Source organism: Acinonyx jubatus, chromosome D1 (genome assembly GCF_027475565.1).
Source record: "Acinonyx jubatus isolate Ajub_Pintada_27869175 chromosome D1, VMU_Ajub_asm_v1.0, whole genome shotgun sequence".
NCBI lineage: Eukaryota > Metazoa > Chordata > Mammalia > Carnivora > Felidae > Acinonyx > Acinonyx jubatus.
Genome location: NC_069390.1, coordinates 15395000 through 15409288, shown reverse-complemented (window position 1 = coordinate 15409288; position 14289 = coordinate 15395000). Strand labels below are relative to the sequence as shown.

The 14289-nt window shown below is 39.0% G+C and overlaps 1 protein-coding gene across 1 annotated transcript in view; it reads right to left on the bottom strand.

The window, feature by feature from the left end:
* NUP160 (nucleoporin 160) overlaps nucleotides 1-14289 on the bottom strand; it is a 50931-nt gene that overhangs the window by 23099 nt on the left and 13543 nt on the right. The window contains exons 8-18 of the mRNA XM_015075615.3: nucleotides 12676-12753; nucleotides 12322-12419; nucleotides 10625-10709; nucleotides 8981-9049; nucleotides 5624-5707; nucleotides 5130-5300; nucleotides 4270-4369; nucleotides 3833-3998; nucleotides 3247-3374; nucleotides 2997-3157; nucleotides 289-422 (exon numbers count right to left, since the gene is read on the bottom strand). Coding sequence (XP_014931101.3) covers nucleotides 289-422; nucleotides 2997-3157; nucleotides 3247-3374; nucleotides 3833-3998; nucleotides 4270-4369; nucleotides 5130-5300; nucleotides 5624-5707; nucleotides 8981-9049; nucleotides 10625-10709; nucleotides 12322-12419; nucleotides 12676-12753 — 1274 coding nt within the window. The remainder of the gene's footprint in view (nucleotides 1-288; nucleotides 423-2996; nucleotides 3158-3246; nucleotides 3375-3832; nucleotides 3999-4269; nucleotides 4370-5129; nucleotides 5301-5623; nucleotides 5708-8980; nucleotides 9050-10624; nucleotides 10710-12321; nucleotides 12420-12675; nucleotides 12754-14289) is intronic.

Here is a 14289-nt window from a genome sequence, read left to right as displayed (position 1 = left end):
CTATCTCGACAGTTTTTAAGACAAATTTTAGAAATGACATATATTTTCCACTTCCACTTCAGAATAAACATTTTTTCTTTTCAAAATGCCATACGTATAATAAATACATACTTGGTATTTTGATTCTTATAAGTTGTCTTCAACCTTTAGAAAATGAAGCATCTAAAGCTCTCTGAATTTTAAAGGCAAATCATGTTACTGCATTATGTTTACAATTTTTTGAAAATGATGAAAAAACTAATCAAACTTGCAATTTATTTTAAAAATAATTAGAATAATGAAACTCACAGTGTGTCAACTGGAACATCAGTTGCTAAGCACTGACTTCCCCACTTAATGAGATAATAACATAAGAGGAGAGGAGAGGTTCGGTGTAGTAGGTCTTGCTGGGCTTGAAAGAGCTGATCAGCTCCCAAGATCGCCTATACATGATGGGTGGGTGGGTGAGACGGGACACAGTGATTAGTGATGATAACTCTTAAGGGTCAGGTGGAGGTAAAATAAATAACAAAACACAGTTACAAAGGGCATACAAAAAAAAAAGCAACATATGTACATAAATAAAGGCAACACACTCATTAAATTTTAGCGTAGCAAAAATAGCTACCCAAATATTTAATAGTGCAAAAATGCTGATAGTGAAAGAGAAAACAACAAAAGTGTAACTTTCATTGAATGTGTGGGTTCAGAATTCAAGAACAGGAACAGGGATATCTAGCCTTTCTTTATGCTATTAGCCTTGGGTAAAGACAATTATGAACATTAGAGGAAAATTTGGCAAAACCACCCAAAGCCTTAAAAATGTGCATAGCCTGGGGTGCCTGGGTGACTCGGTCAGTGGTTAAAAGGGTACGACTCTTGATTTTGGCTTAGGTCATGATCTCACGGTTTGTGAGATTGAGCTCCGCATCAGGCTCTGCATGGATGTGCAGTGTGGAGCCTGCTTGGGATTCTCTCTCTCCCTTTCTCTATGCCCCTCTGTTCCCTTTCTCTCGTGCTCTCTCTTAATATAAATAAATTAAAAAAAAAGGAAGGGGCATAGTGTGTGACCAATCAATTCTAGTTCTGAGAATTTATCTTAGAGATATAGTCAGAGGTGTACAAAAGTATTTAGGTAGGAGGGAAAAACTGGCAACAACCTGGCAGGCCACAGATGGGAATGGCTGAATAAATTAAAACTGTGTAGGGAACTTTAAAAAAATAATTTTGTAGAAGAATACTTAATGACATGTGAAAATGCAGATGAGGTGTGTAAAGTAGAAAACAATTAGATTCCAAACCATGTAGCATATTCTAATTCTAGAAATAATGGAAACAAAACATTTGCATAGGAGAAAAAAGGATATACACTAAAATGTAAGTAAACAGCGGTTATCAGCTGGGTCAATTACAGACGAATTTTAATTTCTTTTTGTTTACAGAGAGGCTTACATATAAAGGTTCTATAAAGAACATCCATTACTTCTGTATTTAGAAAAAAACAATGGTTATAATTAAACAAACAAAAAACCCCACTAAAAACCCTGAAGAAATGGAAGATTCTACAAAGATTGAGAAGAACTTAATAATGGCTGCCTTAAGTAATGGCCTCTCAGGAAAGGTTCCTGTTTCTCTTTGGTGGCTTAAACAAATCATCTTCCTAAATGTTTTTCCTTATTTTTACCCGAAATTCTACCATTATCAATATATTTGGGCTAATAAATTCTGGCTTAAAAAGTACAAACAGGGGGGCCAGGGTGGCTCAGTTGATTAAGTGTCCAACTCTTGGTTTTGGCTCAGGTCATGATCTCACAGTTTGTGAGACTGAGCTCTGAGTTGGGCTCCATGCCGACAGCGCGGAGCCTGCTTGGGATTCTCTCTCTCCCCCTCTCTCTGCCCCTCCCTGACTTGTGCTCTCTCTCAAAATAAATAAAACAACATTAAAAAAAAAAAAGTATGACTAGTTCTGAGAGCCCCAAACACCTTTCAGTTATTTACATATTAACATGAGATAACTAGACTGCTTCCTCAGGTCAGGTTCGTGTGAGATGACCACCTGAGAGACAAGTGGGACTTTTGCATGAGGGTGGAAAGGCAATCTCCAAACATGGAACTTTCAGTAGGGTGAGAGACAAGGACTATCGGACAAGAGTCTGGTGGCCTAAGAAGACTAGGATGGAAAAGGAAGCACAGAATAGAGTTGGGAGGACCTCAAAGACACTGCCATCTCAAAAACGTGCTTAGGCTAAATTCTGTACTGCAGAAAGAGAATTCTTTTTCTTCTTTTTCCTCTTTTCTCCACACTAAATGGTACCTTGCTACCACATGCAGAGTAGTTAGTAACGATATTAAATTTGGGGAAAGCCATCTGGGGAAATTTCCCCACTGTTATATATACAAAGGTTAATTATAAAATAATCTGCTTTATGTACTTAAAAAAATTTTTTTTTAACGTTTATTTATTTTTGAGACAGAGAGAGACAGAGCATGAGCAGGGGAGGGTCAGAGAGAGAGGGAGACACAGAATCCGAAGCAGGCTCCAGGCTCTGAGCTGTCAGCACGGAGCCTGACGCGAGGCTCGAACCCATGAACCGCGAGATCATGACCTGAGCCGAAGTCGGACGCTTAACCGACTGAGCCACCCAGGCGCCCCTTTATGTACTTTTTAAATAAAAGTTTATTTGTTTGTTTATGTATGTATGTATGTATGTATTATTTATTTAAAGGTAATCTCTATACCCCAAATGGGATGGACTCGAACTGATGACCCCGAGGTCAAGAGTCACAGGCTCTTCTGACTGAACCATCCTGGCGCCCCACTTCATATACGTTCTTAATTTGTAATTTTAGATTATACTGTTTACTCATTCTTAATTCAACGAATATTTATAGAGCACCTACTACAGGTCAAACATAGGTGACAGAGCAGTGGACAAAGACAAAAGTCTGCGCTCATAGGGCTGACATTCTGCTCTGTGTGAGTAGATTTTACAAGTTTTCCTTCAAGCCATACTTACCGCATCGCCCAGCCTCAATAATAGGTGCTGTAAGATCAAAAGGTCTCGGCAGATGAGGAAGCGAGTGCTGGCAATTTTGCACACACCTCTGCACACAATATATCCTGCTGTGCTGCCACCATATAGCTGGGAAAGATTCATCCGAATATTCAAAGGCTGAGCTATGATTAAGAGGAAGAAAAAAGGAAAAGTTAGAAGAAGTTAAATTGCTTTCTCTAAATCAGAGACATGTTTGCTTTTTGTCATTTACCTGGATTGAACCCCTTTTCCATTTCTACTTCTGTCTCGTAATCCATCTCCCGTAGAAGTAGCCCAATGGCATGGACTGGGTTCTTGATCTCTTGTAGCTTACTGCAAATATCCTCCATCACATTTTCTCTAGAAGGACAATTAGAAAACCATTACTACTGAGAATAGGTAACGCAGACTGTTTATGTTCCGTAAACTAAATGCTCTACGAAACAGGAAGACCAGCTACACAATAAAGAAATGGAGATAATCACTCTGGCATGTAAGATACCTTTACTTCATATAGAGAATTTTTCCTCATTTTTTCAGAAATGACAGAAAATGAATGTGAGAAAATACTTTTCTGTTTTAGAATTCATAGCTTAGTTAGTAGTTTAACTGACCATAACTTATGAGTTAGCTTCCAGATCTGAATTCATATGTTAGATTTTGCTTAAAAGGGGAAACACCTATTTAGAACTATGACAGCTCACTTTATCCATAAGCCACTATTGTCCGTACTTGAATGTACATTAAAAACCTGACACTGGCACTAAAAATTGCTGAATTTTCATTAGGAAATGCACTTTACCCTAAATTCTCCTTACACATCAATAGTGATCAAATCTTCCAGAATCTGTTCTGCAGCCTTTTCTGGAGACTGTAGGTTGTAACAACTCATTTCCATCATTACTGACATGTCCATAGTTACTGACTCTCCAATCAGCCGAAGGCATTTTATAAGACACATGACATCCCGAGCAACTTCCACATCTATAAGAGAAAGTTAATATTCACGACTCAAGCCAATGAAGAGCTACTGATTAACATTATACTAAAATAAAATATTAATAATTAAATGCCAAGAATCTATCTGAAGTCTTAGAGATGCTTAGGTCTCTTCAGTTTTCCTTATAGCATCTATATTGTGGTAAACTGACCAGGAGAGGTCATAGTGGCAATCAATGTTTTTTACATCCAGTTGAAACAAAGCACAGGGTTCATGTAGGAAGGGGCTAAATATGGTCACAGTAATTATTATTACCATCAGATATGGCTGCCTCATCCTCGGCCAAAAGGTCGTCATCAGGATGGAGATACAAATGATCCACTAAGGAGGAAGGCACAAGGAAAGACAGGTACCCCTGGAAATATAAATCTTCCAGTTATACTTTTTTTCAATTAATGTTTATAGGTGTAAAAAAAATTGAGACCAGATTCTTATCAGCAGAAAATACCAGACAAATCCAGGCTGAGGGACACTTTATAAAACAGGTATGGTCTTCCAAAAATATCAAGGTCATGAAAGACTAGGAAAGGTTGACAAAAGCCCTAGATTAAGCTAAATGAACATGACAACCAAACATATCCAAGATCTTGGATCAGACCCTAATCAAGAGGAAAAATTATGGGCACAATTGGTAGAATCAGAATGTAACTGTATGATACCATATCAATATCGAGTTACCTGATCTTTAAATTGTGCTGTGGTTACGTAAGGATACTCTGTTCTTAAGATACGTGGTAAAATATTTAAGGACAAAGGGGCATAATGTCTACAACTAACTCCCAAGTGGCCCAGGAAGAAAAAAACGTATAGAAGGAAGGAAAGCAAATGGCAGTTAACAAACGATGAATCTGGAAGAAGGGTATACAAAAGTTCTTTGTGCTATTCCTGTAGCTCTTTAACTGTGAAATCAATGTATAATAAGATAAAGAAAATAAAATGCAAGAAAATTATAAATAATGCAGGAGACTATCTAAATACAAATGAACTAGAATTCTAAGAAAAAAAATACAAAGTCCTAAAAAGCTAACTACAACATACAACAGACTGATACTCTGAAAGATCCACTGAATCGTCTAAAGGATTAGACGATTAAGGATTAGCTTTAGCTCCCTTACTTTTTTCAGTAGGCACACCATGTTTGTGTGTGGATTCAAATGCAGGGCAAGAGGATGAGAGAGGGCTTCTTGGTACTGAAGACAACAGGCATAGAACTTGCACCAGAATTCCTGTTGTAAATTTCGAAATTCCTCCTGGGAAAATTCATACTCTGTTACACTTCCTTGGAGCTGGCAAAGAAGAAGACAAAAAAGAAACTGTTAATACCATTTGGGATCTTTCTCCTCCAAAACCTAACTGCCTAATATCATTTTACTAAATTATAACCAAATGAATATCCCTTAGGCCTTACATGCCATAGATTTTATATATATATATATATATATATATATATATATATATACATACACATGTATATATATAATTCTCTAATTAAAAGGTTTAAATATTTATACTTCCTACTAACAAGGTGCAGTGAACTATTTGAACAATTCCCCAGTACCAATTCACCCTATATCAAGAAATTATCATTTGTTCTCTACCCAAACCTCACCTCACTTTCAACAGCTAAAGTGACTTCTTTCTTCAGTTCACTCCAGGAAAGATCTAAATTCCTCTCAGTTCCTCTACAGAAAATCTAAAATTAAGAGAGACATTTTAGAGTATTATATATCATCCAAAACTGAATGAAAAAAACTTCAGTTTAGAAGGCACGGAGGCAATACGTAACTATACAATAGAAACTGAACATGCCAAAAATACCCATCTACTTCTAATGCTGTGCAAATAATTTCTGTAAGTAAAATCATAGCAAGTTTAAAATCATTTCTTTTTAAAAAATTATTTGAAGAATATTTATTTATTTTTGAGAGACAGAGAGAGATAGAGCATGAGGGGATAGGGGCAGAGAGAGAGAGGGAGACAAAGAGTCCAAAGTAGGCTCCAGGCTCTGAGGTGTCAGCACAGAGCCCAATGTGGGGCTCGAACCCACGAACTGTGAGATCGTGACCTGAGCTGAAGTCAGATGCTTAACCAACTGAGCCACCCAGGCACCTCTGAAATCATTTCTATAGACCAGAACGAACTATAGATATCCATGAATCTGACAGAATTATAACAGGATACATTTGGATTACTAAAAAAAGCAAAAAGCCCTGGAAAGGCCATTGCTTAGCTGGAGGGAAGTTATAAAATGATGTTAAACACATACTCCCTGAGACTGGTATAAAAGCAAGCCAGAGTAGTCATGTGGCTCGCCACTCTACTACGAATGACTCTCCTAAAGGAAAGCATTTAATAAATGTCTTTAGTGATTGTTTAATATCTCCGTGTGCAAGAGATACCATAAGAAATACCCATTTAATTGTTGTTAACAAGGAAGAAGGCTGATGAGAGGAAAAGAAAAAACACCTTGGGGGCACCTGGATGGCTCAGTCAGTTAAGCGTTTGACTGTTGACTTCGGCTCAAGTTGTGATTTCATGGTTTGTGAGTTCCAGCCCTATGTTGGACTCTGTGCTGACAGCATGGAGCCTGCTTGGGATTCTCTCTCTGCCCCTCCTCTGCTGGAGTGCTCTCTCTCTAAATAAACTTTATCATTATTTTTAAATGTTTATTCATTTTTGTGAGAGAGAGTGCGTGCACATGCAGGGGAGGGGTAAAGAGAGAGGGAAAGAGCATATCCGAAGCAGGCTCTGTGCAGAGAGCAGTGAGCCCAAAGTGGAGCTAGAACTCACGAACTATAAGATCACGACCTGAGCCGAAGTCGACACTTGACCGACTGAGCCACCCTGGCGCCCCAATAAACCGATAAACTTAAACAAACAAACGAACCATCTTGGAGAGAGTGATCATGTCACACTGAAGTTCTATCAGAGAGAAAACAGAAAACATGTAATAGCCAGATATTTAAGAATGTATGTAACGGAAAGGTCAAGGGTCTATAAATGGTATCACCTGAGAGAAAGTTAAGGCATTGCATGTACTTGGAGAAAGACAATACGGAAAGATTCTTGAAATATTTGAAAAGTTGCTTTCTAGAAGACAGACATGTTCTATGAAGTTCCAAAAGAAAGAATTCACCAAAAGCATGGGGACTAAATTTGATCCAAATGGGAAGAACTTTTAAATTATACAGCTCAGGAACAAGAACTCCACAAGAGCCAGTGAGAAACTTGTCACTGGAGGCAGAGACAATTAGAAGCTGAAAAGCTGTCTGTTAAAAGCCTCAGAAGGTGTTTCTTTGTGTGGAGGGTCAGGTTAGGAGATTCTAAGGGGTCTTTCAAGTCTATGAGTGATTATCATATTTAATTAATTTATTTTTAAAAGTTTCCTTAAATGTTTATTTTTGAGACAGAGAGCACATGAGCTGGGGAGGGGCAGAGAGAGAGAGAGAGAGAGAGAGAGAGAGAGAGAGAGACAGAGAGAGAGACAGAGAGAGGGAGGGAGGGAGGGAGGGAGAGGGAGAGAGGGAGACAGAGGATCTGAAGTGGGCTCTGCGCTGACAGTGGAGAGCCTGAGGTGGGGCCCAAATTCATGAACCCAAATTCATGGCCTAAGCCAAAGTCAGGTGCTTAACTGACTGAGCCACTTAGGAACCCCTATTTATTTTTGAGAGAGAGAGAAAGAATGCGCATGTGTGGGCACCAAGGGACAGAGAGGGAGGGAAAGAATCCCAAGCAGGTTCCTTGCTGTCAGCACATAGCCCAACTCAGGGCTCGATCCCATGAACCATGAGATCATGACTTGAGCCAAAACCAAGAATTGGACACTTAACCTACTGAGCCACCCAGGCACCCCAAGATTTTGTTTTTAAGTAATTTCCACACCCAATATGGGGCTCGAACTCACAATCCTGAGATAAAGAGTTGCATGCTCTACTGACTCAGTCAGGTGCCCCACGATTCTATTTCAAATCCATGAACTAATTGGCAATTTAAGGAAGCCTAAGTGACTTTATTTTTTTTTTTCATTAAAAAAATTTTTTTTTAATGTTTATTTATTATTTTGAGAGAGAGAGACAGAGAGAGACAGACAGACACATGGAGTGTGAGCAGGGGAGGGGCAGAGAGAGGGGGAGACACAGAATCCAAAGCAGGCTCTAGGCTCTGAGCTGTCAGCACAGAGCCTGACGTGGGGCTCGAACTCCCAGACAGCGAGATCATGACCTGAGCCAAAGTCAGATGCTGAACCAACTGAGCCACCCAGGCGCCCCTTTAATTTTGTTTTTAAAGTTTATTTATTTTGAGAGAGAGAGAGAGGGTGTGCAAGCAGGGGAGGGGTAGGGGGGGAGAAAATCCAAAGCACTGTTAGCTTGGAGCCCAATGCAGGGCTCGAACACACAATCTGTGAGATCATGACCTGAGCCGAAAACGAAGAGTCAGATGTTTAACTGACTGAGCCACCCAGGTGCCCCTCTAAGTGACTTTAAGGTAAAGAATCTTTTTATAAAGCATTAAGTATCTCTTAAGCCATGTGACTTTGAAGATTCAATTTTCAGATTTTTCTTGAATCTGAACATGTCAGACCTCCATTGTATTAACAAAAAGGTAAATGTAGAGTACTATCAAAACTAACGAAGAAAACATTTTAAATTTCTTTCAAGTACAGAGATTATATGCAGTATAGTATGGGATCTTTTTACAATAGTGTAAGCACACATTTCTCTTTCAACTACTAGTATGCTTCAGTAGTCATTGGGAAAGTATCCACAATTCTACCTTCCTGTTGGGAGTCTTATTTAGTGGAAAAAAACATAAAAAAAAATTACACTGACATTTATAAACACATGCATATGTAACTGCAAAAATGTTTGTTTTGTGTATATAAAACAAAAGTTAATAGTAATTATTAATTATACAATGACTATACAAGAGACAGTCTTAAATAAACATTAAATCTTTTCTTGCTGACCTGTAAAGCTTTACATAAAGCTGCATTTATGAATCGTCCTGGTGTAAATAGAGTCTGCAAATACATCTCCTGTTAGAACAGTAAAACAAAAATTAGTATCATCCTAAATAGGTAAAATTTGGAAAAATTTGAAGGAAGAATTAATCACATAACGCCAACACTTGAGTTTCCATTATAACAACATGGCCCTTCTGTATTTGAGCAATACCAAGTACTAGAGCAGTTCTATATTTTCACATTAAGGAAGAGACTACAGTGTGTTTGAGCCAACTAGGCATACTATAAGGAAATCAGCGTGTTCCTCATGGAGTACTTTACTGGGTTCCACTGGAAAACATAGCATGTGAAATGCCAACCTTATATGGAAAGGCGAACACAGGTTTATTTGTGATACACACTGGTAAGAGAACAATTAAGCTAAACTGGTTTCTCCACCATCCATAAAGTAATCATCTTATGTCTCACATATAAAAGGAACCAATAGGCATTACATGTAAAAACAAACAAAACATGCAATAAACTGTCACTACTTGGAAGATGAAGTAGAGAGAAGAAAAACGGAAAGTCTTAAGTTGCCCAAATATTTTACCCAAATTTCACAATTCACATTTGCCAGGAAGTAGCAAATCTGACTAATCTTCACTCAAGTTTCCTTCCTTCTCCTGGGGTTCTGGGGGGTGACCCAGGGCCCATAATCTTCAACCTCATTTAACATAAAGGCATCAACTGATGCCTTTTTCTCTTCTTCTTAACCTGAGGATATCTCTGAAAAATAGGGAGACTGGCCTGTTTTGCTCTCTACGGAATTATCATCTTTTTAAAAAGAGATTTCATGCCCAGTGTGGAGCCCAATGCGGGGCTTGAACTCATGACCCTGAGATCAAGACCAAGGCTTAGATCAAGTGTTGGGACTCTCAACCCACTGAGCCACTCAGGTACCCCAATTGCATTTTAAAGTTATTTTCCTCATAGCATATACTGTTACCAGAATTTATTTGATTTCTAGCTTCTATGCATGTACCAACATGGTTATAAACACTAGTGGACACCTAGTGTTTATGCCTACCCAGGATCCATTACCCTTCTTTCACTAACAAATCCCTACCTTCCTCTGGGGGAACCATTCCTCCTCTACCCATATTCCCCATACTCAACTGACTTCACCACCTCCACAAGAACAAGGTGCACGTTGGACATGTTTCTCATGCTAAGGCAGATTATTCTATTCTTTCTGATCAGAGTGACTGTGTCAGAAATCAGCACACTGCTCAAGCCAGGCCAATGAGAGTCTACTTCAGGACCAGGGACAGTGGTTCTCCCTCTCCTCTGGGGTCCATAGAATGCGTAGTTCACACAATGCATAGGCTCAGGGAGCCTGCCTGAGAATAAACCCAACAAGAAGGAAAACAAAATACAAAGGAGAAATCAAGCCCTGAAGGCACTGTGGCACTGTTCCAGCCTTGGGTGAAGCCAGGTAACTCTCCGCTTCTCAGCTGCACAAATATTTTCCTTTTAAGCTTAAGTCAGTTTGAGGTGGGTTTCTTTCACGTGCAGCTGAAAGAATTCGGACTAATGCACCTGGTTCTTCTCAAACTAATGATCAGGGTAAATCATCCTCTTACATAAGACTTTAATGTTGCTTACTCTGGGGTCTTGATCATCTCTGATAATGATCTCTTCCTCTGGCAGAGAGTGCATAAAAACTGAATTCCATTGACCTGCAACATTACTATAGGGAAACAAAAAAGGCCATCAGTCTACATAAAAATGATGACTAAAAGCTGATGCTGTTGATCTACTGAAGATTTCAAAATAAATAAGTAAAATTTATTGTCAACAGTCTGGCTTTATAGAAGTGCTCTTACCAGTTTTTTTTTTTTTAATGTTATTTTAATGTTTATTTTTGAGAGAGAGAGAGAGACAGAGAGAGAGAGACAGAGAGAGCACGAGCAGGGGAGGAGCAGAGAGAGAGGGAGACACAGAATCTGAAACAGGCTCCAGGCTCTGAGCCGTCAGCACAGAGCCCGACATGGGGCTCGAACTCACAAACCGTGAGATCATGACCTGAGCTGAAGCTGGACGCTCAACCGACTGAGCCACCCAGAAGCCCCTTAATTTTTTTTTTTTAATGTTTATTTTTGAGAGAATGTTATTTTAAAGTAATCTTTACACCTAACATGGGACTTGAACCTACAACCCCAAGATCAAGAGTCCCACGCTCCACTATGCCGGCCAAGTGTGCCCTTGCTCTTACCAGTTTTAACAGGCATCTTCCTGAAATGAACACTCTAACCACAAATCTACAAACAATAGCTAACTTTTATTTTGCATTTACTATTATTAGATATTATGCTGGGCACAGTTAAGGATATTATTCTTATAAGCCTTATGGTAATTTTGAAGGACGTATCACCCACATTTTGTAGATGGGAAAAGTAAGGCTTTGTCACAGCTAAATTTCACAAGTGGACTCATACTCTTATCTGATACGATTCTTTGCTTATCACCACTTTGTTTGAATGCCATCTATAAGGAGTACGCTCATATTATCTGAGATGTGGCTCAACCATCTGGGGCAACTATCCCTATAGTTCTAGTCTAGAGTATAGGACTGATTATGAGGGATCCCTAAAGTTCAATTAGTTTAGTTCCAAAGACATTAAGCTATATTCCAGGGAATCCTGCACAGGGTGTTTCAGGAGTATATAAGTGTCTGATTAAGAAATTTTTTTCAAATGTGTTTTGTAGCTATTAAAACATTTAAAACTATTATGTACATTAAAATATTAGAGACCAAATATATCTAATATTAGAGATAACCAACAATAACATTAAATTGTGTTATAATTTTATTCTCACAAAATACTAGTTTTATATATTGGAGTTAATTATCTTTTGAAAAAAAGGGTTTCCTGTTTAAAACAAAAAAGTTTGAAGAGCACTATACTTGTGCAATCAATTTCTCTTATGATGAGAAAATTGAGAACCCTAAGGGGCTGCAGTATCTTTTGGAAGTTGTGGGTATTGGAAATAGTCTGCTCAGAAGCAGAGTAAACTCCCAAATTAGAAGTATTTTAGATAGGTGCTATTGCTCCCAAGAAATATGGTATTTCATCTCATTCCAACCCTAAGAATCCTTCATTTTGTTCTAAAACCAAAAGGTAAGAAACATCACAAAATGTAAAAGGAGGAATTTTGGAAAATAGTTAACAGTAGGCAAACCCAGGACTGAATCCTTTAAATGCAAACACTTGACTTCGGTTCTACATAACAAGCTCTCTTGCTTTCTTAGAATGGAACCCCTAGGGGTGAGGCAAGACGACAGAAGAAGTGATCCATACTGCTCAAAGGTGATGTATCTCACAACAGTTTGGTTCTCAGCATCATGCCACAGGGCCCAGATATCCGTAGAGGTTAAGGCAAAGTCAATGAGTGTCTCCTAGGAGGAAATGTGGGGGAAAGGGGTTAAAATATGAAAGAGGCATAGCTTACAGCAACTTAAATTTGTATAAATAGGAGGTCAAAAGCATAAAAACAGAAGATAGTACCACACGAACTTGGTAAAACTCAAATGAAATTTGGTCTGCATCTATCAGTAAATATTTCATTTTAAGATTTCCGTCCCTTTACAACATAGTTAAGTCAGCCAATTCTTTCTTATACTTGAGTGATATGCAAAGAATGATCCAACCTACCTGAGAAGTGAAAACGGACGAAATGTGATCTAGACTATAGCGGTTATTCTCAGTGCTCACCAGTTGGAAAATGCAGAACTGTTAAAACACAAGTTAATAATTCATAACTTGAAAAAAATCAACATGCTACTTTTCTAACAGTTATGAGCATTCAGAAACCAATTATTTTTTTAATTAAAAAAATTTTTTTGCATTTATTTATTTTTGAGAGACAGAGAGAGAGAGCAGAAGTGGGGGAGTGGCAGAAAAAGAGGGAGACACAGAATCCGAAGCAGGCTCCAGGCTCTGAGCCATCAGCAAAGAGCCTGATGCAGGGCTCGAACTTGCGAACCGTGAGATCATGACCTGAGCTGAAGTCGGACGCTCGACCGACTGAGCCACCCAGGCGCCCCAATTAAAAAAATGTTTTAAGTAGGCTCCATGCCCTGCATGGCAAGAGCTCCATGCAGGGCTTGAACTCATAACCTTGAGATCAAGACCTGAGCCGAGGGGCGCCTGGGTGGCTCAGCAGGTTGAGTGTCTGGCTTTGGTTCAGGCCATGATCTCATAGTTCATGGGTTCGAGCCCAGAGTCTGGAGCCTGCTTCAGATTCTGTGGCTCCCTGTCTCTTTGCCCCTCCCCTGCTCGTGCTTTGTCTCTCTCTCTCTCAAAAATAAACATTTAAAAAAAAAAAAAGACCTGAGCCAAGATTAGGAATCAGATGTTGGATACTTAACCGAGTGAACCACCCAGGTGCCCCTAGAAACCAATTTTTATAAAGGTGTGGTAAGATACACATAACATTTGTCATTATAACCCCCCCTTATTATTATTATTATTTTTTTTTACCATCTTAACCATTTTTAAGAGCACAGTTCAGTAGTATTAAATACATTCACATTATTGTACAACCTATATCCAGATCTTTTCTCATCTTGTAAAACTGAAACTATACTCATTAAATAGCTGCACACTCCCTTCTCCCTCCAGTCCCTTCCACCCACCATTCCACTTTCTGTCTCTATGAACTTGACTGCTCTAGGCACTTTACATAAGTAGAATATTAACAGTATTTTCTTTTTGTGACTTCACCTGGCATAACATCCTCAAGGTTTATCCATGTTGTAGCATGTGTCAGAATTTCCTTCCTTGAGGCTGAATAATATCCCATTTTATGTATATACCATTTTTGTCTATTCATTCATCTGTCAAGGAACACTTGGGCTGCTTCTACCTTTTGGCTACTGTAGATAGTATGATGACTATGGGCGTACACATTTTTTTTTTTTTTTGGACTGTCTACAAGAAAACACTAGCTTTTAAATAAGAAAGCGCATGCGCATGTGAGCACAAGCAGGGAAGGAACAGAGGGAGAGAGAGAGAATTATAAGTGTGGAGCGCAATGTGGGGCTCAGTCTCATGACCAACCATGAGATCATGACCTATGCTGAAATCAAGAGTCGGCGCTTAAACGACTAAGCCACCCAGGTGTCCCCAAATACGTCTTTGAGACCTTGCTTTGAATCCTTTGGGGTATGTACCCGGAAGTGGAATGGCTGGATCATAGACAGGGTAATGCTACAATTAGCTTTTTAAGGAACTGCCATACTGTTTCCCACAGTGGCTGCATCATTT